Consider the following 25,562-nt stretch of genomic DNA (forward strand, 5'->3'; position numbering starts at 1 on the left):
AACTGAGCACATTCAAGCAATTGGTTCTAAAAGTTCTACATATATTAATGTATTGATTCCTCACAGGATTTCTATTATCACACTCATGTTACTGATGAGAAAACAGAAACTTAGAGAAGTTATATAATTTGCCTACACATCAAAAAATACTTACAAAGTGATGAAGTCATCACTTTGATATTAATTTGATTCAGGCAGTCTAGATTTTATGCTCTGACCACTGTGCATTCCAGCCACCACTGGGATAGCATATTGCCACAATGGAGAACCTAATAGAGATAGATTTTGATATGAAATTGCTGAATGATTTCTGGCTCCTACATACAAACTGGAATATAGTAGACATACTAAAGTGGATCAAGTGAGAGGAACGAGGATATTGGAGTCTCACAGTTCTGTCTGCCACGTAGATTCATTATTTACAAAATGGAGATATGGACACCCATCTCACCAGGCTTGATGAGGAAAAAAATGAGGCAAATATATGAAGGCACCCAGCTTTGAATTGTCCATGGTCATATGGATAAGACCTTTTAGAACCAACACCCAAAAAAGATATCCTTTTCATTATACGGAACTGGAATGCAAAAGTAGAAAGTCAAGAGATACCTGATCTAACAGGCAAATTTGGTCCTGGCAAGGCAAAGGCTAACAGAGTTTTGTCAAGAGAACGCATTGGTCATAGCAAATACCCTCTTCCAACAACACAAGGGAAGACTCTAGACTCTACACATGAACATCACCAGATGGTCAAAACCAAAATCAGATTGATTATATTCCCTGCATCTGAATATGTAGAAGCTCTATACAGTCAGCAAAAACAAGACCAGGAGCTGACTGTGGCTCAGATCATGAACTCTTATTGCTAATTCAGACTTAAACTGAAGGAAGTAGGGAAAACCACTAGACTATTCAGGTATGACCTAAATCAAATCCCTCATGATTATACAGTGGAAGTGACAAATAGATGCAAGGGATTAGATCTGATATACAAAGTGCTGAAGAGCTATGGACAGAGGTTTGTGACATTGTACCAGAAGCAGCGATCAAGACCATCCCCAAGAAAAAGAAAGGCAAAAAGGCAAAATGGTTGTCTGATGAGGCCTAACAAATAGCTGTGAAAAGAAGAGAAGCAAAAGGCAAAGGTGAAAAGGAAAGATATACCCATTTGAATGCAGATTTCCAAAGAATAGCAGGGAGAGATAAGAAAGCCTTCCTCAGTGATCATTGCAAAGATATAGAGGAAGATAATAGACTAGGAAAGACTAGAGATCTCTTCAAGAAAATTACAGATACCGAGGAAACATTTCATTTTAAGAAGGTCTCAGTAAAGGACAGAAATGGTATGGACATAAGAAAGCAGAAGATATTAAGAAGAGGTGGCAAGAATACACAGAAGAACTATACATAAAAGATCTTAATGACCCAGATAACCACGATGGTGTGATCACTCACTTAGAGCCAGACATCCTGGAATGCGAAGTAAAATGGGCCTTAAGAAGCATCACTATGAACAAAGTTAATGGAGGTGATGGAATTCCAGTTGAGCTATTTCAAATCCAAAAGATAATGCTGTTAAAGTGCTGCACTCAGTATGCCAATACATTTGGAAAACTCAGCAGTAGTGGCCACAGGACAAGAAAGGCAATGCCAAGGAATGCTCAAACTACTGCACAATTGCACTCATATCACATGCCTGCAAAGTAATGCTTAAAATTCTCCAAGCCAGGCTTTAGCAGTACGTGAACTGTGAACTTCCAGATGTTCAAGCTGGATTTAGAAAAGGCAGAGGAACCAGAGATCAAATTGTCAAAATCTACTAGATCATTGAAAAAGCAAGAGAGTTCCAGAAAACATCTATTTCTGCTTTATTGACTATGCCAAAGCCTTTGTGTGGATCACAATAAACTGTGGAAAATTCTGAAAGAGATGGGAATACCAGACAACCTGACCTGCCTCCTGAGAAACCTGTATTCAAGTCAAGAAACAACAGTTAGAACTGCACATGAAACAACAGACTGGTTCCAAATCAGGAGAGGAGTATGTCAAGGCTGTATATTGTCACCTTGCTTATTTAACTTATATGCAGAGTACATTATGCAAAATGCTGGACTGGATGAAGCACAAGTTGGAAACAAGATTTCTGGGAGAAACATCAATAATCACAGATACGTAGATGACACCAACCTTATGGGAGAAAGTGAAGAACTAAAAAGCCTCTTGATGAAAGTGAAAGAGGAGAGTGAAAAATTTGGCTTAAAACTCAACATTCAGAAAACTAAGATCATGGCATCTGGTCCCATTAGTTCAGTTCAGTTCAGTTGCTCAGTTGTGTCTGACTCTGTGACCCCATGAATCGCAGCACACCAGGCCTCCCTGTCCATCACCAACTCCCAGAGTCCACCCAAACACATGTCCATCAAGTCAATGATGCCAACCAACCATCTCATCCTCTGTTGTCCCCTTTTCCTCCTGCCCTCAATCTTTCCCAGCATCAGGGTCTTTTCCAATGACTTAGCTCTTTGCATGAGGTGGCCAAAGTATTGGAGTTTCAGCTTCTACATCAGTCCCTCCAATGAACACCCAGGACTGATCTCCATTAAGATGGACTGGTTGGATCTCCTTGCAGTCCAAGAGACTCTCAAGAGTCTTCTCTAACACCACAGTTCAAAAGCTTCAAATCTTCAGTGCTCAGCTTTCTTCACAGTCCAACTCTCACATCCATACATAACCACTGGAAAAAGCATAGCCTTGACTAGACGGATGTTTGCTGGCAAAGTAATGTTTCTGCTTTTCAACATGCTATCTAGGTTGGTCATAACTTTCCTTCCAAGGAGTAAGCGTCTTTTAATTTCATGGCTGCAGTCATCATCTGAAGTAATTTTGGAGCCCCCCAAAATAAATTTGACACTGTTTTCACTGTTTCCCCATCTATTTCCCATAAAGTGATGGGACCAGATGTCATGATCTTCGTTTTCTGAATGTTGAGCTTTAAGCCAACTTTTTCACTCTCCTCTTTCACTTTCATCAAGAGGCTTTTTAGTTCCTCTTCACTTTCTGCCATAAGGGTGGTTTCATCTGCATATCTGAGGTTATTGATATTTCTCCCAGCAATCTTGATTCCAGCTTGTGCTTCTTCCAGCCCAGTGTCTCTCATGTTGTTTTCTGCATATAAGTTAAATAAGCAGGGTAATAATATGCAGCCTTGACGTACTCCTTTTCCTATTTGGAACCAGTCTGTTGTTCCATGTCCAGTTCTAACTATTGCTTCCTGACCTGCATACAGGTTTCTCAAGAGGCAGGTCAGGTGGTCTGGTACTCCCATCTCTTTCATAATTTTCCACAGTTTATTGTGATCCACACAGTCAAAGGCTTTGGCATAGTCAATAAAGCAGAAATAGATGTTTTTCTGGAACTCTCTTGCTTTTTTGATGATCCAGAGGATGTTGGCAATTTGATCTCTGGTTCCTCTGCCTTTTCTAAAACCAGCTTGAACATCTGGAAGTTTATGATTCTCATATTGCTGAAGCCTGGCTTGGAGAATTTTGAGCATTACTTTACTAGCGTGTGAGATGAGTGCAATTGTGCGATAGTTTCAGCATTCTTTGCCATTGCCTTTCTTTGAGATTGGAATGAAAACTGACCTTTTCCAGTCCTGTGGCCACTGCTGAGTTTTCCAAATTTGCTGGCATATTGAGTGCAGCACTTTCACAGCATCATCTTTTAGGATTTGAAACAGCTCAACTGGAATTCCATCACCTCCACTTCCTTTGTTCGTAGTGATGCTTTCTAAGGCCCACTTGACTTCACATTCCAGGATGTCTGGCTCTAGGTGAGTGATCACACCATCGTGATTATCTTGGTCTTGAAGATCTTTTTTGTACAGTTCTTCTGTGTATTCCTACCACCTCTTCTTAATATCTTCTGCCTCTGTTAGGTCCATACCATTTCTGTCCTTTATTGAGCCCATCTTTGCATGAAATGTTCCCATGGTATCTCTAATTTTCATGGCAAATAGATGGGGAAACAATGGAAACAGTAACAGACTTTATTTTGGGGGGCTCCAAAATCACTGCAGATGGTGACTGCAGCCATGAAATTAAAATACACTTGCTCCTTGTAAGAAAATCTAGTGAGCAACCTAGACAGCATATTAAAAAGCAGAAACATTGCTTTACCAACAAGGGTCTGTCTAGTCAAAGTTATTGTTTTTCCAGTAGTCATGTATGGATGTGAGAATTGGACTGTAAAGAAAGCTGAAGAATTGATACTTTTGAACTGTGGTGTTGGAGAAGACTCTTGAGAGTCCCTTGGACTGCAAGAAGTCCAACCAGTCCATCCTAAGGGAAATCTCCCTAAATATTCATTGGATGGACTGATGCTATTGCTGAAACTCCAATACTTTGGCAACCTGATGCAAAGAACTGACACTTTGGAAAAAACCCTGATGCTGGGAAAGATTGAAGGTAGGAGGGGATGGCGATGACAGAGGATGAGATGGTTGGATGGCATTACTGGCTTGACAGCCATGAGTTTGGGTAAACTCTGGGAGTTGGTGATGGACAAGGAAGCCCTGCGTGCTGCAGTCCATTGGGTGGCAAAGAGTCAGACATGACTGAGCGACTGAACTGCTGCTGGTCATATGATTGTGAGTGGTGCAATGGGAATGAAAGCCTGGGTCTCCTGCACAGTTATCCATGCCCTTTACTCATTCTGAGCTTCCCTAGTTGCTCATCTGGTAAAGAATCTGCTTGCAATGTGGGAGTCCTGGTTTCGATCCCTGGGTTGGGAAGATCCCCTGGAGAAGGGAATGGCTACCCACCCCAGTATTCTGGCCTGGAGAATTCCAGGGACTGTATAGTCCATGGGGTCACAAAGAGTCAGACACAACTGAGTGACTTTCACATTACTCTGTCTAAGTATAGACTTTTTACTAAATGAATTTTAGAGTATTGAAGGACTGGATTTAGCTCAAAGGAATCATTATGTGAGGAGGTAGATTCACTGAAACTGTTAGACCGCTTTCTCTACCATATTAGAGAAGGAAATGGCAATCCACTCCAGTATTCTTGCCTGGAGAATTCCATGGGCAGAGGAGCCTGGTGGGCTACTGCTCATGGGGTCGCAAACAGTTGAACATGACTGAGCAACTAACACACTCTGTCCTATGAATCACAAAATCCTTATGCTCAATTCCAACAAAATTGTAAATGGCCTGTCCTCTGGCCTCCCCACTTTGCTCTACCATTGTGGAGAGTGATCCAGTCACATGGTTCTATGATGGTCTTCTTTTTCCCTTTCCACAAAATAATAGACTTTGCTAAAGCAGCCCTACAAGGCAGCAAACATATTTGATAAATAGAAGTCATCCTTAGCATTAGGTGAGGGAGCAGTGCATTAGGGTAGAGGAGACCACAGCTTTCATTTCCACATCACCAGTTAGCATTGCATGATCTTGGACAAGTTAATTTGCCTCTTTGAGTCTCTCTGCAAAAAATGAACAGTTTCAGCTTGCAACTGTGATCTGTGATCTGCGTCTGTAGCTTAGTAATTATTCGGTCTCAGACATTCTACTAAACCTGTTTATGGTATATATATGGCAGAGTTCAGGGGGTCCTAAATTCATCCTGAAAAGCAGTATGCTTGTATAGGGGAACTGAAACTTCTCCACACGATAAAAACTACCACTGGCAAACCCTCTCTCTGGCTCAGATTGGAGAGTTTTAAGTTACTGGGCTGGAAACAGAAAAGGAGGCTCTTTGTGTCCTAAGTATTTGTTCCCTTTGAAGTCCCACTGGTACTGACTTGATAGAAATAGAAACTGTAGATCAAAGCTACAAAGAACATCAGCCTTATGAGCAGGACATGAACCCATTTCCAAAGAAAAAGACCTACGCTTTCCTGCTCAAATAGTGAGCAGTTTTCAAGCAAAACACATTGATTATAATTTTCATTGTAATCACATTTTTGTGTGCATGGGTTTCTAATGTTATTGCATTCGTGCATGCTCAGTCACTCAGCCATGTCTGACTTTGCAGCCCTATGGACTGTAGCCCACCAGGCTCCTCTGTCCATGGGATTTTCCAGGCAAGAATACCTGAGCAGGTTGCCATTTCCTCCTCCAGAGGATCTTCCAGACCCAGGGATCGAATCCACTTCTCCTGTGTTGGCAAATGGATTCTTTACCACTGAGCTGCCTGAGAAGCCCTCTAATGCGATTACTGAAGACTAAAAAGCAGTGGAGCACAGACAGGGCATCACTGGGATCATACTGGCAAACTGTTTTGTGGCGTACTTTTATCACTTAAATGCATTATAATATGCATAGATAATTCCTCCCTGGGCGATAGACCTTCCCCCCATCTTGAGAGTGGGCTAGACTTAGTGACTCACTTCTGAGAGAAAGGAAAAATGAGTAGCTTTTCAATGGAAACACCTGGCAGATACTATACTAACCAAATATTGAAGGTTAATATCACTAGTAATGACGTGTGGATACCATGTAACCCTGATGGTGAAAATGGCACTTCACCACTGTACCCTACCTCCATTCCCAAAATATATAACCCCAGTCTAAATGTGAAAACATGAGATTAACCCAGCTTGGGGGATTGTCCACAGGATGCTTGTCAGTGATACTTAAAGTTGTTAAGAATATGAAAATCTGAGAAACTGCCTAGACCAGAGGAGATTGGAAGAGACATGACAAATCAATTCTATGAGGTATCCCCGATTAGATCCTGGAGCAGGTGAAATCTAAGTAAAATCTGGAGTTTAGTTAATTGTTGTTCAATCGCTAATTCATGGCTGACTCTTTGTGATCCCATGGACTGTAGCTCTCCAGGCCTCCCTGTCCTTCACTATCTCCCAGAGCTTGCTCAAACTCATGTCTGTTGAACTGGTGATGCCATCCAACTATCTCATTCTCTGTCATCCCCTTCTCCTCCTGCCCTCAGTCTTTCCCAGTATCAGGGTCTTTTCCATTGAGTCGGCTCTTCTCATCAGGTGGCCAAAGTATTAGAGCTTCAGCTTCAGCATCAGTCCTTCCAATGAATATTCAGGGATGATTCTGTAGGATTGACTGGTTTGATCTCCTTGCTATCTAAGGGATTCTCAAGAGTTCTTCTTCAATACCACAGTTCAAAAGTATCAATTCTTTGGCACTCAGCCTTCTTTATGGTCCAAATCTCACATCCGTACATGACTACTAGAAAAACTGTAGCTTTGACTATACAGACTTTTATCAGCAAAGCGATGTCTCTGTTTTTTAATACACTACCTAATAGAAATGTATTACTGTGAATTTCTTAGCTTTGACAATATACCTTGGTTCTGTAAGGGGCAGTGAAAGGAATTGGGAGAGGAGTATATTGGCACTCTCTGTACTATTTTAGCTTTGCAAATTTTCTACAAATTTAAAATTAGCCTGAGGTCGGAAGCTTATTTTTAAAAATATAAACATTTTTTTAAAATATTTTAATATCACTTGGTTATTAAATTGATTCCTTGATGGTTCAGATGGTAAAGAAGCTGCCTGCAATGCAGGAGACCCAGCTTTGATCCATGTGTCGGGAAGATCCTTTAAAGAAGGAAGTGGCTATCCATTCCAATGTTCTTGCCCGGGGAATTCCATGGACAGAGGAGCTTGGTTGACTACAGTCCATGGGATCACAGAATCAGACATGACTGAGTGACTAGTACTTACACTGTTTTCATAAAGTATTCCAGAGCATTCATTAAATGCGATCATGCCTAACATGGAGCCTGGCAGTAGTAAGCGTTCATTAAAAGGCAGATTTGTTAGACTTCCCTGGTGGTCCAGTGGCTAAGATTTTGTGTTTTCAATGCAAAGAACACACCTCATGGGGTGGCCATGAAAAAAAAAAAAAAAAAAGAAGGTTTGTTGTTATTGTTGTTATAATTTTGATCAATATTCCAGTATATTTACTGAAAACTTCCCTACCAAGTACGCTCATACATGCTATTCCTTCCTCGTTTTCACTCTCTCTATGCATTGGCTTTAGAATTTGCTATGCAGTTGGAAGATGGGGGTGTTTAAGCTATCTGAGAAGAGCAAGATCCTTATTGCCTCTGTTGTTTGTTTCAGTGTCACCCTAGTGGCTGTTTGATAGACCTCTGCCTCCAGATGGGAGTTATCATGTTTTTGAAGCAAATATGGAACAATTTCATGGAACTGGGATACCCGTGAGTACTTAATTTTTACACTGGCCATCTATAGCGTGACAGGTCTTCCCAGGAGGCCCTAGTGGTAAAGAACCTTCCTGCCAATGCAGGAAACAGAAGAGCCTCACATTCAGTCACTGGGTTGGGAAGATCCCCTGGAGAGGGAGATGGCAACCCACTCCAGGATTCTTTCCTGGAGAAGTCAATGGATAAGAGGAGCCTGGCGGGTTATAGTCTGTGGGACCTCAAAAAGTCAGACACAACTGAGTGTGCACACATGTACATACAGAGTGACAAAGAAGAAAGGTACAGTAGTATGGCTGGTTGTTAAGAAGTGGGCTTGGTAAGCAGACTCGTAACAGTTCAGTTTCCATTCTGCTCCTCTCGAAAATGTGTGACCGTGCGTAAGTCCGTCTGTGCCTTAGTTTTCACATCTCCTAGAAGGCTCAATAGCTGTATCCTCTCAAGAACAGTTTAAAGGATTAATGGAAAGAATGGATGTAAAATACTTGTATTCTGTTCGGTATCCTAACACACTTGTTGGTATTCTTAAAGCATTATTGATAGTGTGGGTTCTTGAGGACAAAAATAACTTTCTGGTTTCTTTTGGTTACCAAAAGACTAAGGTGGTTGTTGTTTTTGTTTAATACATAGAACCTCCATTCTGCCCGCCTGCCAAAAAAAAGCAAAATAAAATAAAGTTAAAGTCGTAGATGGGAATATTTTGGGCTCTTTGTTACAACAACAATAATAACAAAAATCATTACACCAGTATTGGTTGTGACTATATCAAACCAACAGCATTCTATTTTTGCCCATATAGATACATTCTGTGAAATGCTGACATAAAAGGACCTTGAATGCTCACTTTTACATCTATTAAAATATATTATCCTTTAGAATATAGTGAAATAGAGTGTATTTAAAATAATGTGATATGGAAGCTTTGAGGTCTAATCAAGCTAAAAACAATGTAGTATTGAGAAATTTCCTTGCTATGGGGGAGGAACTGGTTAGTTAATTGATGCTATAAATAGTTTAGGCTCAGTCATCAAATTATACAATATTTTTTTCTCCTCATTGTCCCATAACTATATCAGGACATGCCTGAGCAGAGGGGTTGGAGAGGTGATATTAACCCTGAAATTGGCAATAAAGTATTGTGTTAAACTACAGGCAGTCTTAGAGCACTGGACTGTGAAATTACTGAGACCTGGTTCCATTTTGTTCTCTGCCTCTTGCTAAAGATACTTATAATTTACTTAACCTCTCTGAGACATTATTTTTTAACTTGTAAAATAAGGGATTTATGAAGATTAGATTATATGACACAATGGTATTTAAATCTTCATCAATAAATGACAGAAGCTCTTTGTGAAGAGATATTTATACAAATCCTCAAGAGTCAAATGATTAAAGCGAATTTCCTCTGAATGAAGAGAGAATAGCAACAGAGGTTTGGGAAGTCCAGTGCGTTTTCCATATCCCTTTCTATCCTTGGCTCATCTCTTTGAACATAAATTTTGAAGAATGTAATTTGAAAATATCAGAATACATTAGGTATCAAGTGCCTACCACAGCATCTGACATAGTGTGGGTACTTCACAAGCACAATCAAAATGATGTGGTAGCCATTGTGGTATTAACGTTGATTCTTGTTGTTATCATTATCCATGTATTTCTGTACATACTGTGCACTTTGGACAGCACCTTCCACCATGTCCTTGCCCAAGAGGTCAGCCTGGATTTTGTATTTCAAATCCCAAGGGTACCATGGCAAAGGATATCCTGGTGGGGTTTTTCCAACAATTGGATTAAGACCTTGCTGCAGAAAATGTTAACAGGAGTGACCCAGCCCCTAAAGCAATAATTTTTAAACTTTAAACCACAATTCTCTTTCTTCAAGTAGAATCTTAAGCAGATTGAAGTAAATAACATAGAAGCAAGCTGGCTTTCCAACTCCAACCCTCTTTTTCATCTTCATGAGGCTCCAGAGGCAACCTACATGGAGCACACACTGAAGCACTCTGCCCGATGTTTTTATCTAGCTATGGTGGCTCTTCCAACCCCCACTAAAGCTCTAAGTCCATGATTAATTACAACTGAGAGTTGGGTAGTGTTCACTGAGTCCTGTGAAATTCACTTTATCCTAGTGATAATTTTCATCTAACTCTTAAAATAATTAATTAGCCAGAAGTCTATAATATTTGCATACCAGGATATTTCTGAGTCATATAATTTCAAGACTGCCCCTGGACTGGGGAAAGTCTGATAAATGGACTGAAACACGGACTCATTGCCTGTAAATTATTGTTCTCTATAGAAGCAGAGTGCAATTGCTTGAATGCTTCCTGTTTATAGACTCAGAGAAGTGAAGTGACTTAATAAAAGCCACACAGCTAATGCATTGTAGGGTGGAGACTAGAAATTACATCTCTTGAAACCCTAGATAGGGCTCAATTAAATGATTTTTCTTATTTTCAGAGAGCACAGCAAGATGATTTGGCAGGAAGGGCTCAGATACAATTACAGCAGGCAGCATAAGAGTTTAAATATTTATATAGATGGGATCATAGAATCATAGAAATGAGACTCTGTCTAAACAATGTCAGGAAGCACCAGTTCATGGGAGGATCAACTCTGAAAAATATGTAGATGTTTATAGGGGCTAGGAAGTCTAGGGCCCCTTTGGTCCAGTGGTTAAGAATCCTGCTGCCAAGCAGGGGACATGGGTTTGATCCCCGCTCCGGGAAGATTCCTCATGCTGTGGGGAAACTAAGCCCAAGCACCACAACTACTGAGCCTGTGTGTCACAACTACTGAAGCCCACGTGCCTTAGAGCCTGTGCTCTGCTGAGAGAGAAGTTACAGCAATGAAAAGCCCAGCCACTGCAATAAGAGAATAGCCCAGCCTGCCGCAACTAGAGAAAGCTCACGTGCAGCAAGGAAGATGCAGTGCGACCAAAAATAAATGAATAAATAACTTTGTAAAAATGAAGTTGAGACCATACAAAGATCCCCCATTCCCAGTACAGTTTCAAGGTAGTTCAGTTCATTTCAGTTCAGTTCAGTTGCTCAGTTGGTTCCGATTCTTTGCGACCCCATGAATCGCAGCACGCCAGGCCTCCCTGTCCATCACCAACTCCCGGAGTTCACTCAGACTCACGTCCATTGAGTCAGGGATGCCATCCAGCCATCTCATCCTCGGTCATCCCCTTCTCCTCCTGCCCTCAATCCCTCCCAGCATCAAAGTCTTCTCCAATGAGTCAACTCTTCGCATGAGGTGGCCAAAGTACTGGAGTTTCAGCTTTAGTATCATTCCTTCCAAATGTTTCACTTTTCCTAATGCACTGTAAATTGTTTACCAGTTGCTTAAATAAGAGCTCAAAAGCCCTTTGTCTGCTGATAATGTAGGTTGATCCAGAACTGGTGGTCACGACATAAAATCAAGCGGGGAATTCAAGATGCTTCCATCCCTCAGTGGGAAAATGATTGGAATCTGCAGCCCATGAATATTCACGGACTGATGGATGAGTACTTAGAAATGGGTATGGAACCTTCTGCAAAGCTATTTGACCTTCTTGATAGTTTTTTCTACTTCACGCAGACTCTGATTCCAGAGAGAAAACCGTCTCTCTCCTTTCCAACTCCAAGCTTTCTAAAACACAACTACACCTTTATCTCAGCAGAGCTAGAGAAGATATTAAGGCAGTGCCCTTGGAAGGCTTATGCATATTGCTCTGTCAACCATAACATTTGAGCAAAATGAAAGTATCTACCTTTCGAACAAATATTTTAAAGGAACATAATAAAGCAAAACTCATTCCTATGTTAAGAAATGTATCATCCCCCCCACCCCACCCCAAATAAAGCAGTAATTCTTTCTCACAGTAAATTTTTGCACAGATCCATCTGAGTCTGGGCTTCTTCAAGAAACTTATTTATATTATGAAAATAAGGATCGACTGTTAAGATCGCTGCATGTTGGTGTGTTGTTTTAACGTTTGCTTTTGTTCTCTGGCCCTCAGTTTTCTCATCCAGAAAAACAGAGGACAAGATTAGGTCTCTTGCTTCTCTTCTAGGACTGAGCAGTTTTCTTCAAGTCCTCTGACATTTTTCTTCTTTTATGATGTATTGCATAGAGGTAAAAGGCTCATAGAGCTTTTTACAGTCTATTGAGATCTGAGTTTGAATTCAGATTTTAACCCTTTTTTAGCTATCTATCCTTTAGCCAGATTAACAGCTATGAGCTTCAAGTTTTCTCAACTGTAAACTAGGATAAGCATACTTACTTTTTGGGTGTTGAAAGGATTAAAGGCAATCTACGTAAAGATGCCTAATATGGCACAAAGAAGACACTCAATAAATGAGACTGTTTATATTACTAATTTTTTAACTCTCTGCCTTTACAGTTTTGCAGTTTGGTTTTACCACCATCTTCGTTGCAGCTTTTCCTCTGGCCCCCCTTTTGGCTTTGTTAAACAATATCATTGAAATCAGGCTGGATGCATACAAATTTGTCACCCAGTGGCGGAGGCCTTTGCCAGCCCGAGCAACCGACATAGGTAAGATTCAGGAACTACATGGGTTTTTGCATTGCTAAGGTCAAGTGGTGGCTTGATCTTACTTAGCACCATATGTGTTTCTATTGCTGGGGCTCCCTTCCAAACATAACAAAACTGTTTTCATTAACAAAAGAATGAAATAAGAGTAATTTTATTTATAACTCTTGCCTGAGAGTAAGTTTTTACTGAGTGTTGCTATTTCATAAACTTGTTTGTAACTGTAAAGGATGTCATATATACCTTTCTAGGACTTATTTTTTCATATCATTGTTTTTTAAAGTTAATTTTAATCCTATTTGAAACATCAGTTTTGACCAAAATCAATAGTCTGTTGATGATATACAATTTCAAAGCCTGTTTCGTGTATCTATGTAATGCCAGATGGGTTGAGATTTTCTGCTTCTTAAGAAACCAGTGATTTCCAGATCTTGACAGTAAACTAGTTTTACTTTTTAATATTTTTACATCAAAAATGTTTTTGACAAAGATAAAGGCAAAACTCATAGTGAATGCAGATATTTTGGGGTTCACACAATGAAGTACTACTATATTTTTATTGGTTTAAGTACTTATCAAGTTCTATATATAGGCTTTGAAGAATCTTAAGCATCTATGCCATATCTCATTGTTAAAAATAAAAACCAATTTCAACAATCTTCTAATTTTCAAATCTCTGTAGATGGGATCTTCCTCCTCTCTATAGAAAGAATTCGGTAGCTGTAATATCTGTAGTGAGATATACACCATCCTTAGAAAATAAATAGTGGACAGAGCTTGGTTCCAACAGCAGCTTCTCTGGTGACTCAGATGGTGAAGATCTTGTCTGCAGTGTGGGAGACCTGGGTTCGATCCCTGTGTCAGGAAGATCCTCTGGAGAAGAGAATGGCTACTCACTCCAGTGTCCTTGGAGAATTCCATAGACAGAGGAACCTGGTGGGCTATAGTCTGCGGGGTCCCAAGGAGTCAGAGACAACTGAGCAACTAACACTTTCACAATACTTGGTTCCAGCATAACTAAAACATCTTTTCCAAGTTAAAGGTTGGAAAACTAAAGGATTTTCTGTTTTTTCTTTTTATTCACTGTCTTTTATCTTTCTCCCACTAGGTATCTGGTATGGAATTCTTGAAGGAATTGGTATATTGGCTGTGATCACTAATGCTTTTGTAATTGCTATAACATCTGATTACATCCCACGTTTTGTCTATGAATACAAATATGGCCCCTGTGCAACTCATTTTGAATATAGTGAAAGGTAAGGTTAACTTTACATATTTTATGCTTGTCATTAAACAGAACTTACTGGGCAGTTTTGTTCTGTGACCATTAAGGGTAATGTTTCTGATCATTGTGTTTCTATGTTTATTAGATGAAACCAAGTGGGATAAAAAGCGCAACAGTGTTTTACAGCAAATAATTTTAGAGTCTCTCTATGACTTTCTGTGTAAATTCATCACCAGCATTAAAATGGTAAAAAACATTATAATGTATTTAGAAGTCAGATATAAAACCAGGAGAGACCTTAAAAATCATCCAGTGCAATTTTCTGTCTATGAAGTGAAGTGATATGAAAGTCGTTCAGTCTGTCTGACTCTTTGCAACCCCACGGACTATACAGTCCATGGAATTCTCCAGGCAGGATACTGGAGTGAGTAGCTGTTTCCTTCTCCAGGGGATCTTCCCAACCCAGGGATCAAACCCAGGTCTCACATATTGCAGGCAGATTCTCTACCCTCTGAACCAAAAGAGAAGCCCAAGAATACTGGCATGGGTAGCCTATCCCTTCTCCAGTGGATCTTCCCAAATGAGGAATCGAATCAGGGTCTTCTGCATTGCAGGTGGATTCTTTACCAACTGAGCTATCAGGAAATTGAGGCCCATAATAGTTAATTGGAATACTGAAGGGAATTAAACTAGTTTGCGAGGAGATGCAGAATGTAAAGAAACTGTCGGCTATATAAGAGATTTTTCTAAAGGAATTTACTGCTAGAGATTTTAAGGATGCAGAAAAAGATACCCTAGAGCTGCCTCCTTTTTCTTTTTCATAAAAATTTGAATCAACACTTCCATAGTTTCTTGACCTCTGCACCATTGACACTGTAGAGCAGTTAATTCTGTTTTTGAGGAGGAGGTGAATTATCTTAAATTATCTTAAAACAGATAATTCTGTTTTAAGATCCTGTGTATCTTACGATGTTTAGCAGCACCCATGGCCTCTACCCAGTGGATACAAAAAGCAACCTCCCTGCTCCCCGAGTTGTGACAACCACTGATGTCTCCAATCATCACAAAATGGTCCCTGGGGAACAAAATTTCTCATTTTATTAACGGAACCACTGCCTTAGGGGACCTGGACTTTCCAGATCTTTCCTTCTTGAAAATGTGTGTTAGGGAAGAATGAAAGGGAGAGAAACTGGAATTTTTAGCTAAAGGGTAGCTTTAGGCGTGAAAGTAGTGATAGGTGATTAGTAGTGATAGGAGAAGCTGCCTCTCCTCCCTTCAAGAGCAGCTCTGGGCTTGCATCTTATCTACATACAGGACTTGTGCCCCAGCAGGCCGAGTCCTGGTTAGGAAGACATCAGCTCTTAGTTCTGCTGATGAACTAATTTGTCTCAGAACATTGCAGTGCCTTTCTCAACACAAACAAACATCTCAGTTTTTCAAAGAGAGGTAATAAAGACATGAGATTTTATTTTATATTTTAGAGTCTTGTCAAGAGATTGTTGACTTGAAGTCAAACTCCCTAGACTTAAGTATTAACTTTGCTTCTTACTAAAAGGCATATCATCAATCTGGAACTTTGTTTCAGAAATGATGTGTGAGGTAATATTTTATGAACTGTAAAACACAAAACACTGAAAAAGAAGGTTTTAATATTAGCAGTGAAAAATCACAAAGTCCCTTTTTTCTTAATTCAAAATGGTCTAGAAGCAGGAAAGATTTGAAATACATAGCACAATTGGCAGCCCTCTTCCTCACAGGCATTATTTGTTAGTGTCTTTACTGCCACCTAGCGGCAGATGAGAATGAGATTGGCTGGGCATCAGCTGTTTTACATTCCAGTCCTGACTTTTCACTTAGTCAGCATATGACCCCTTCTCCATAAGCAGTGACTAGGGATGCAGAATCATTTCAAAGGAGAGATGTGGTGGACTTATGTGAGGTTGAAACCACACATTCACAAGGGCTACCTGTATTTAATTTTCTCTGGATATGCTTAGCAGCTAAATTGGAGTACCGTCATTCAGATTGGAAATTTCTAGAGCAAGAGGGCAAAAGGGCAAGGTGGCAGTGGAGAGGAGAATGTTGGCAAGAGATCAGCTGAAATGATAAATTATGAGGTCTAGGATGGACAGGGAGGGGGGGAGAAGTCAGTGGGATCCTACAATCAATATTTGGAGGTTTAGAATAAGATAAATGGGCACTCAAACCCAAGCTCTAACAACGTTATGTTCCAGGCAGGTTCTCAGTTTGTGGCCTGCATGTCGTCTTCAGTGTTCGTGAGGTCAATACTATTTTCATAATAATACTAAGATACTATTTGCTTTCTTTACCACATTGAAGTCTGCACAGATGGTGCAAAAGCACTGGTGGAGAAAATTTTTTGGTGGCTTTGCATCACTCAAAGCAGTGGCACCAAAAACTACTAGTAATGATTGCATTTCTCACTACAGTCACCATTTTTAAGATGCCAGTACAAAATTTCAGATAGTTGAACACCACTACCGACTCAATGGACATGAATTTGAGCAAACTCCAGGAGGTAGTGAAAGATAGAGATGCCTGGCGTGCTGCAGTACATAGGGTCACAAAGAGTTGGACATGACTTAGCAACTGAACAACAACAAAGACATTTCAAAATATCTTTGATGAAGCAGTAATAATTATTAATTGTATCAAGTCTCTACCCTTGAATAAATGTTTTCTCAATATTCTATCTGACAAAGCACAAAGTGTGCATGAAGCACTTGTGCTATAGCCTGAAGTGTGATGGGAGTGTCAGAGAGCACCTGTGTGATTGTTGGAGCTGCATACCAAACCAACACTTTTTTCAACAATTGCCAGACAAAGAACAATTACCAAACAAACTATGAGTATTCCGACTTGGGTATTTAGCAAACACTCTTTTATAAAATGCACAAAACTAGCTTGTCATTTTAAGGAAAATAATCAAGAATGTTTGTTGGGCTTGAGAGTTTCCCAGTATTTATTTTTTCTGATAAAAATCAGTGGTGATATTAACAATTGTGCTTTTCATGCTCTTCAGTAAAAAATAAATCAACATATGGGATATCCGCATAAGCAGCGGTCCCCAAACTTTTTGGCACCAGGGGCCAGTTTTGTGGCAGACAGTTTTTCAAGACCTGGGAGAGGAGGGATGGTTTGGGATGATTCAAGTGCATTACATTTATTGTGCACTTTATTTCCAATCTAATGCTACTGCTGATCTGACAGGTACCAGTCTGTGGCCCAGAGGTTGGGGACCCCTGATTTAGGGAAAAGACATTCTCCAAATGGCCCCTATTTGATATCACAGAATCATGCTTGGATAAATGATGAATTCAGACTACAAGATAGACCTGTTATGAAACAATTTATGTGAAAGTTCATTGAAACTTTAAGATTCCACTTTGCAACAAAAATTTGAGAAATTACCATAGGTAGGGCTTTGGTGGAATACCAAAGAAAAATATTGACATTTATCTGAAATATTAAAATAGTCTTCTTTTTTCCAACTAGTTAATCTGTATGAGGCCAGATTTTCTACTTAACTTTCAACAAAAACAGCACATTGCAGCAAATTTAATGCAGGTATCCCAAGGTGATTCAAGTGGTAAAGAATCCACCTGCCAATGCAGGAGACCCAAGAAACTTGAGTTCAATCTCTGAGTTAAGAAGATCCACTGGAGGAGAAAATGGCAACCCACTCCAGAATTCTTGCCTGGGAAATCCCACGGACAGAGGAGCCTAGTGGACTACAGTCCACGGGGTCGAAAGAGTTGGACACGATAGAGCACACATGAGTATCTTGTTGTTGCTATTCAGTTGCTCAGTCGTGTCTGATTCTTTGCGACCCCGTGGACTGCAGCACGCCAAGCTTTCCTGTCCTTCACCATCTCCTGGAGCTTGCTCAAACTCATGTCCATTGAGTCAGTGATTCATCCCATCTTCTGTTGTCCCCTTCTCTTCCTGCTTTCAATCTTAGCTGTCTTCTATTAAGGCAGATATTAAGGTATTTTGCAAACATGTAAATCTGTGTCATCTCTCACTCCAATTTTTTCTTTTGAAATATATATTTTTCAAATGTGTTTTTATATTATTTGAATGGATTTGATAGTTATTTACAATGATTTAACATAAATATTTTCTAAAATTCTCTTTCAATTTCTAATGTGGTAAATATCAATTGATATGCATGCTTGCATGCTAAGTCGCTTCAGTCACGTCCAGCTCTGCAGCCCATGGACTGTAACCTGCCAGGCTCTGCTGTCCGTGGGATTCTCCAGGCAAGAATACTGGAGTTGGTTGCTATGCCCTCCTCTAGGGGATCTTCCCAACCAAGGGATCGAACCTTTGTCTCTTATCATTTTCTGCACTGGCAGATGGGTTCTTTACTACTAATGCTACCTGGTTGCCCTTATGCAAATAGCTCCTTGAGATCCTCAATGCCTATTTTAAATGTAGAGGGTATCTGAAACCAGAAATTTTGAGAATTATAGTACTAAAGAAAGTCATTTAGTTTCTGTATATATTAGTTTTTTTTAATCCACATGGTGGAAATAATAAGCTTCTAAAGTTATTGTAAAAGTTGACCCTGATTACAATTTAATACTGAACCATCAGGGTAGGGAATTTTGCCTGTTTTGTTTATTGTTGAATACCAAGTATCTAGAATTTTCTAACAAATTTTAGGTCCTCAATATATAAATTAAATAAGCTAATAAATCACAAATAAGCATTTTTATCAACTGGCTGCTTGATTATAATTATCCAAATACTGTAACTTGTATATAATGTATATTTATAAAAGTATATTTATGCAGTTTCAATGCATATGAAATAACCACAATGCTCACTGCATGAAAGAAAGTGAAAGTGAAGTCGCTCAGTCGTGTCCGACTCTTGGCAACCCCATGAACGGTAGCCTACCAGGCTCCGCTGTCCATGGGATTTTCCAGGCAAGAATACTGGAGTGGGGTGCCATTTCCTTCTCCAGGGGAACTTCCCAACCCAGGGATCAAACCCGGGTCTCCTGCATTGCAGACACACTTTACCCTATGAACCACCAGGGAAACCTGCTCACTGCATCAGTTCAGTTCAGTTCAGTTCAGTCGCTCAGTCATGTCCGACTCTGCAGTGAACACTTAACAAAATATAAGCCAGGTGATAGGGCAAGACAGAAACTATTGCAGGGAAATCGCAGGCAAGAGTCGGTCTCATTAAGGTATAATCACAGGTATAGTGAGTCAGGGAATAGAATCAGAGAGCTGAGTTGCTCGGAGTTTATAATTAGAAAGAAAGGCGTAACTGCACTTATTAAACCCCATCATTTGTAATGAAGGAGTTGGATTAGAAATTTATGAATCTGAGTCACATGATGCTTTCTTTTCTTTTCAGTTGTTTAACAGGATATGTCAACAATAGCCTATCCTTCTTTGACCTGAGTGAACTTGGCATAGGAAAATCTGGGTATTGCAGGTACTTTAAAATTATAGCTGTCTTTTCTTTTTGCTTTCACCATTCCACCTCCTCCATTCAACATGTTAATGGGCCCATTGAAATTGTCATTTTGAAGTTTTGGCAAATAAAGAACATTTGGGATCTTCACATCTTGATCTCTATTCTCCAAACTCTGTTTTTGTGGATTTTAGGTACCGAGACTACAGAGGTCCTCCTTGGAGTTCCAAACCCTATGAATTCACCCTACAATACTGGCATATCCTCGCTGCTAGATTGGCCTTCATTATTGTGTTTGAGGTTAGTCACAGGCTGATAAAATTACTGTAGATAAACACTTTTCCAGCTGATACATTAATTGCCTTTTTGAGCTCAGTTTCTCAGTGACTTCCAAAACTGGAGCTGACTATGTACCTGTGAAAGATTTAAATACAATGAAACCACGGTGACAAGTACATAAAAAGCAAGGGCTGAATAATGTTAGTTAAAGAGTGTTTATATCAGAAAACTAGGATAATCTCTAGGTCCATGGCGGACCTACATATTATCACACTTAGTGAAGTAAGCCAGACAGAGAAAGACAAATATATTTCACTCATTTGTGGAATCTAAAAAAGTGACACAAATAAATTTATTTATAAAACAGAAACAAACTCACAGACATAGAAGACAAATGTATAGCTACTAAAGGAGAAAGAGGGAGATAAATTAGGAGTTTGGAATTAACATATACATATTCAGTTCAGTTCAGTTCAGTCGCTCAGTCGTGTCCAAGTCTTTGCGACCCCATGAATTGCAGCACGCCAGGCCTCCCTGTCCATCACCAACTCCCAGAGTTCATTCAAACTCACGTCCATCAAGTTGCTGATGTCATCCAGCCATCTCATCCTCTGTCACCCCCCTCTCCTCCTTCCCCCAATCCCTCCCAGCATCAGAATCTTTTCCAATGAGTCAACTGTTCACATGAGGTGGACAGAGTACTGGAGTTTCAGCTTTAGCATCATTCCTTCCAAAGAACACCCAGGGCTGATCTCTTTTAGAATGAACTGGTTGGATCTCCTTGCAGTCCAAGGGACTCTCAAGAGTCTATTACTATATATCAAATAGATGACCAAAAATGACCTACTATATAGCATAGAAAACTATATTCAATATTTTATAATAACCTAGAAGGTAAAAGAATCTGAAAAAATAAATGTATATGTATATATATAACTCAGTCACTTTGCTTTATACCTGAAGCTAACACAGCATTATAAATCAACTGTACTTCAACTTAGTTATGAGCACCATGGTAACCAAATTTAAAAAGGAAAGAATGATTTTCATAATCTGACAAAAGGACCCATTTTATTCATCGGATGGAGAGATTATCTTCTGAACAATCAATGCTAATTATAGTTGATCATATGTATTTGTATAAGCATACAAATAATTCACTAATTTATGCCTGACAACACTTTTATAAAAATTGCACAGATTTTGATGATCAGAGTGATGCAATAATACTAGATTGTAGTCCTGGGAAGAAATTTAGAGAAGCTATAGTATCATTGCCTTGCTTAAAATATAGCCAGCCTGATACAGTTAAGAACTTAATTAAATGCCTCAGTTACCAGCAACCTACCATCATGGATCCATGACACCAATGATGCCCTCTTTTTTCCCCCTCTCTTTTCATTCCCTGCTACCCACTCCTTCCATAAGCACCCACTCTCTCTTCTTCTGTGGAAGATGTTCCACATCTTTATTTGAATATATGTTTGTTTATAAATATATATATGTGTGTGTGTGTATGTGTGTATAGTATTACTTTAAGTACTATTTTCCAGGATTACTTCAATGGTATTATGTAATAACTCATGTTATCTTTTGCCATTGTACTTTTTCAGATCTAGAGAGACATCTATCCATGAGATCTGTAATTTATTTTGTCCACTTATGATATTTCATCAAAATTAAATACCATATGCTCAAGATAGGTACTTAGACCTACAATAATTCTCTACCTCAATGTGTCTATTATTAAGACTATTGGACATGTTATCTTGTAAACACATTTAAGGGTTTTTAAGGAATATTTTACTCAGGTGTGGAATTGTTAGTTTATATGCATACTTGGTTTCATGTATAATAATACTGAGAGAGTGCTCTTCAAAATTCTCCTGGATTTTCACCAGATTTTCATAGTATCTGATTTCTAATATTTTGCAGTTGCAAAAGAGTAAGGTAATATTTTGCTTTAATTTATTTTTGTTATAACTTGTTTATTAACAGCACTGACCATCACTTTTAGTACTAGAAAGCCATGTAGGCTTCCTTTTTTTGTAAGTGTATTATAACTTTGGTCCATTTTGGATTGTGTTTCCAGTGTATTTGTTAACAAATTTTATGATTTCCTTATCTATTTTACATATTAATCTTAACCAGTTATATGCATAGCAGATATCGTTTTTTGTCCACAACCTATTAGTCTTACCTGTAAGCAGATAATGTTCATTTTGATGTAGTCAAGCCCATAACTGTTTACCTTTCATGGTGTGTGCTTATTCTGTATTGCTTATTTAGGACACTTTCCTTATCTCCAATTCAAAAAGGTATTCTGCTACATTTTTACTATCAGCTCTATAGTCTTACCTATCACACGTCTTTAAGATACCTGGAGTTCTCACAGAGTCTGAAAGAAAAAGTTATTTTTTTATTCTCCATATAGTAAAATAATTTTTGCACTGCGATTTGCTAAATAATCTATTATCTATCCACTGACTTGTAAAACCATCTCTGTTATATTTCAAGCATTTCAAGTTCCTATATTGTCACAGGTATATCTCTGACCTCAGTATTTTGAGTTATCACTCTGTCTGTAACTGGATCACTATAACTGGATCACTATTGCACTATATAAATGCAATATTTAAATATTTCATATCTGATAAAGCAAGTGACCTTCCATTCCTGCCACATTTTCTCTTAATTTAAAAAATTTTCATAGCTATTTGGAATTATTAGTCATTCATATAAACTGTTTTTCAGGTTCCTTCAAATATTGAGCAAAGACTTTGGTTAGAATTGCATTTGTAGAAATCAAATTTTGACTTATTTATAAAATCTCTGTTGTTTCATTAATGAACATGGAATTTATTCAAACTGTTCTATTCCTTTAATAGAGTTTTAAATATTCTTTTGCTATTTTTCCCTTTTAATTTCTATAAAATGTATGGATTTTTTTAATTGCTGTTATGAATACTATCTTAACCTTCCTTACATGATTTGCTTGATTTTTGCTGGAATGCTAATAGTGTTTTTAAGATGATCATACCTCCTTGTTTAAGTTCTAGTATTCTGTCTGGTAAATCTGGTGAATTGTCTTTTCAAATGAAAATACCAGTTGCAAATAACAACAGTTTCGCATTTTGAATTCCAAAGTTTGATTGCTTTTGTTTGCCTTACTCTATAGCTGGAAATGGGATAGGATCCTATTCAATTCAATAGGATGTTGAATAGGAGCAGTGTGAACAACTATGTCTTGTTTCCATCTTCAATGGAAATACTTCTGATTTTTTTAAAGTATATTATCTGCTGTAGGTGTTTTAAGATAAACTCTATCACTTTAAGAAAATTGTCATCTGTTACTGGTTGTGACAGTGCCTTGATAAATGGGTATTAAAATCTAACTTAAAAAAGATTTCCTTTTTAGTATTAAGTCATACTTGCATATCAATTTCTGAGAATCAGTTTGTAGGTTAATTTATTACTTTTATATAGGACTTGGAGATCATGGCATCTGATCCCATCACTTCATGTGGAAACAGTGACAGATTGTATTTTTGGGGGGCTACAAAATCACTGCAGATGGTGATTGCAGCCATGAAATTAAAAGACGCTTACTCCTTGGAAGAAAAGCTATGACAAACCTAGACAGCGTATTAAAAAGCAGAGACATCACTTTGCAGGCAAAGGTCCATATAGTCAAAGCTATGGTTTTTCCAGTAGTCATTTACAGATATGAGATTTGGACCATAAAGAAACCTGAGTGCCAAAGAATTGATGCTTTGGAACTGTGGTGCTGGATAAGACTCTTCAGAGTCCCTTGGACTACAAGGAGAGCAAACCAGTCAATCCTAAAGGGAATTAACCCTGAATATTCATTGGAAGGACTGATGCTGAAGCTGAAGCTCCAATACTTTGGCTTTTTGAGAAGTGAAGAGCTGACTCACTGGAAAAGACCCTGATGATGGGAAAGACTGAGGGCAACAGAAGAAGAGGGTGGCGGAAGATGATATGGGTGGATGGCGTCACCAACTCAATGGACATGAGTTTGAGCAAGCTCCAGGAAATGGTGAAGGACAGAGAAGCCTAGCATGTTGCAGTCCTTAGAGTCACAAAGAGTCAGAAATGACTGAGTGACTGAACCTCATAGGACTTGGAGCATATTCCTGCTTACTAATTTAAACGGTAACAAATGTTTCTAATTTTTACTTCTGTGCTCTTGAGTCACATTGCTGGATATTCTGTGCATATCAAGTATTTGGTCAGGAGAGAAACTCTTGATCTGCTTGTCTATGGGAAAGTATGACTTGCATTTCTATGATTTACTATGCAGTGCTATTTCCCTGGACACGTACAGCAAACCCAGTTAAAAGTACCTTTTTCCTTTCCACATAGAGATTAAGTCCTAAATCCTTCAAGTGAATGGGTACTTTTCTACAGATTATCCTAACTATCAATCAGATTTTTTTTTAATCAATGTGACTCAAAAGCACAGAAGTAAAAATTAGAAACATTTGTTACAATTTAAATTAGTGAATGGGTTCTTTTCTACAGATCATCCTAACTCTATCAATCAGATTATTTTAAATGAGAAATTAAAAGACCTATTATTCATGGGAAAAGAAAAAAGATGCATTTATAATAGTTGAAGGTACTATTTAAGCAATGTTTATACTGTACCAAGCACACCTTTGAACTTTTCACATATATTTGCTCTTTTAATTCTTATACCAACCTTTAAAAGATACCAATATTAGCATCATTTTAGAGCTGAGACATCAAGAGCATAAGTGATTTGCATAAGGTTACACAGCTAAGAGTGTTGGAGTAAGATTCAAATGCAATTTCATTCAGCATCTGTACTTTTAATCACAGGCATATTACCTTTTGATTTTTGTTCCTGCTTTTTTTAATGCAATACTTTTATCAGTTTATTTTAGTATAATATATTTTATCATAGAATAAATGTTGATAAAGATAAGATATTTTAGAGCAGTTATAATAATATATGATTTTAATAGAGTAGAAATTCTGAAAAATGTGTATGTTGGGGGTTGAGTCCAAACTCAGCTTCACAGTTTCACTGTATTCTGTATGGTTCATACACTGTGTCTTATAACATCTTATAATGCAGGAATTTTCCCGGCATATGGTCTTTCTTATCCATGTGTGACAATGCATATCATAGCAGTATTGCATAGTATATAAAGGTTTTATGGGTGTGCATGTCAGACTCATTCAGTGTTTGTAAGCTGACATCAACACGTTTTTGTTGTAATACTTATTAGATGGAAGGCAATAAATGTATCCCCAATATAGTTTTAGGATATCCCTGAAATATCCCCAAAATATTCTAGATGGTACATACTGAGTTCTGATGCTTGATTGTAAGGCAAACATAGCATTGTTTGTGACTATTTTGGTTTATAATTAGCATTTCAGAATCGTTGAAAATGTACTTTCTCCTCTTAACCTTTCAGCACCTTGTTTTTGGGATCAAGTCTTTCATCGCATACCTGATTCCGGATGTACCAAAGAACCTATATGACCGAATAAGACGGGAGAAGTACTTAGTCCAAGAAATGATGTACGAGGCTGAACTAGAACACTTGCAACAGCAGCGGAGAAAAAGTGGTCACCCTGTTCACCATGAATGGCCTTAGTGGATCTGTTGCCCAATGGGGGCAATACTGCTAGTGGACATGATGGCAAATTATAATTCTAGGTGGGATCTAAGAGGAAGGCATACCTGGCAAACCACATGTATAATATGATATTTGGAAATATATCACAGCCATCTCTGGATTTGAAATATCCAGTCTTCTAGGGAAGAAGAAAAATGGCTCATGACCTTAAAAAAAATGCTTA

The 25,562-nt window shown here is 38.6% G+C and overlaps 1 protein-coding gene across 1 annotated transcript in view; it reads left to right on the forward strand.

The window, feature by feature from the left end:
* Positions 1-25,357, forward strand: part of ANO3 (anoctamin 3) — a 444,144-nt gene extending 418,787 nt beyond the window's left edge. Inside the window, 7 exon segments of the mRNA XM_068988751.1 lie at positions 8,108-8,205; positions 11,598-11,731; positions 12,596-12,748; positions 13,854-14,001; positions 19,365-19,445; positions 19,619-19,724; positions 25,175-25,357. Coding sequence (XP_068844852.1) covers positions 8,108-8,205; positions 11,598-11,731; positions 12,596-12,748; positions 13,854-14,001; positions 19,365-19,445; positions 19,619-19,724; positions 25,175-25,357 — 903 coding nt within the window.
* The last annotated feature ends 205 nt before the right edge of the window (positions 25,358-25,562 follow it).

This window comes from Capricornis sumatraensis, chromosome 16, assembly GCF_032405125.1.
Source record: "Capricornis sumatraensis isolate serow.1 chromosome 16, serow.2, whole genome shotgun sequence".
NCBI lineage: Eukaryota > Metazoa > Chordata > Mammalia > Artiodactyla > Bovidae > Capricornis > Capricornis sumatraensis.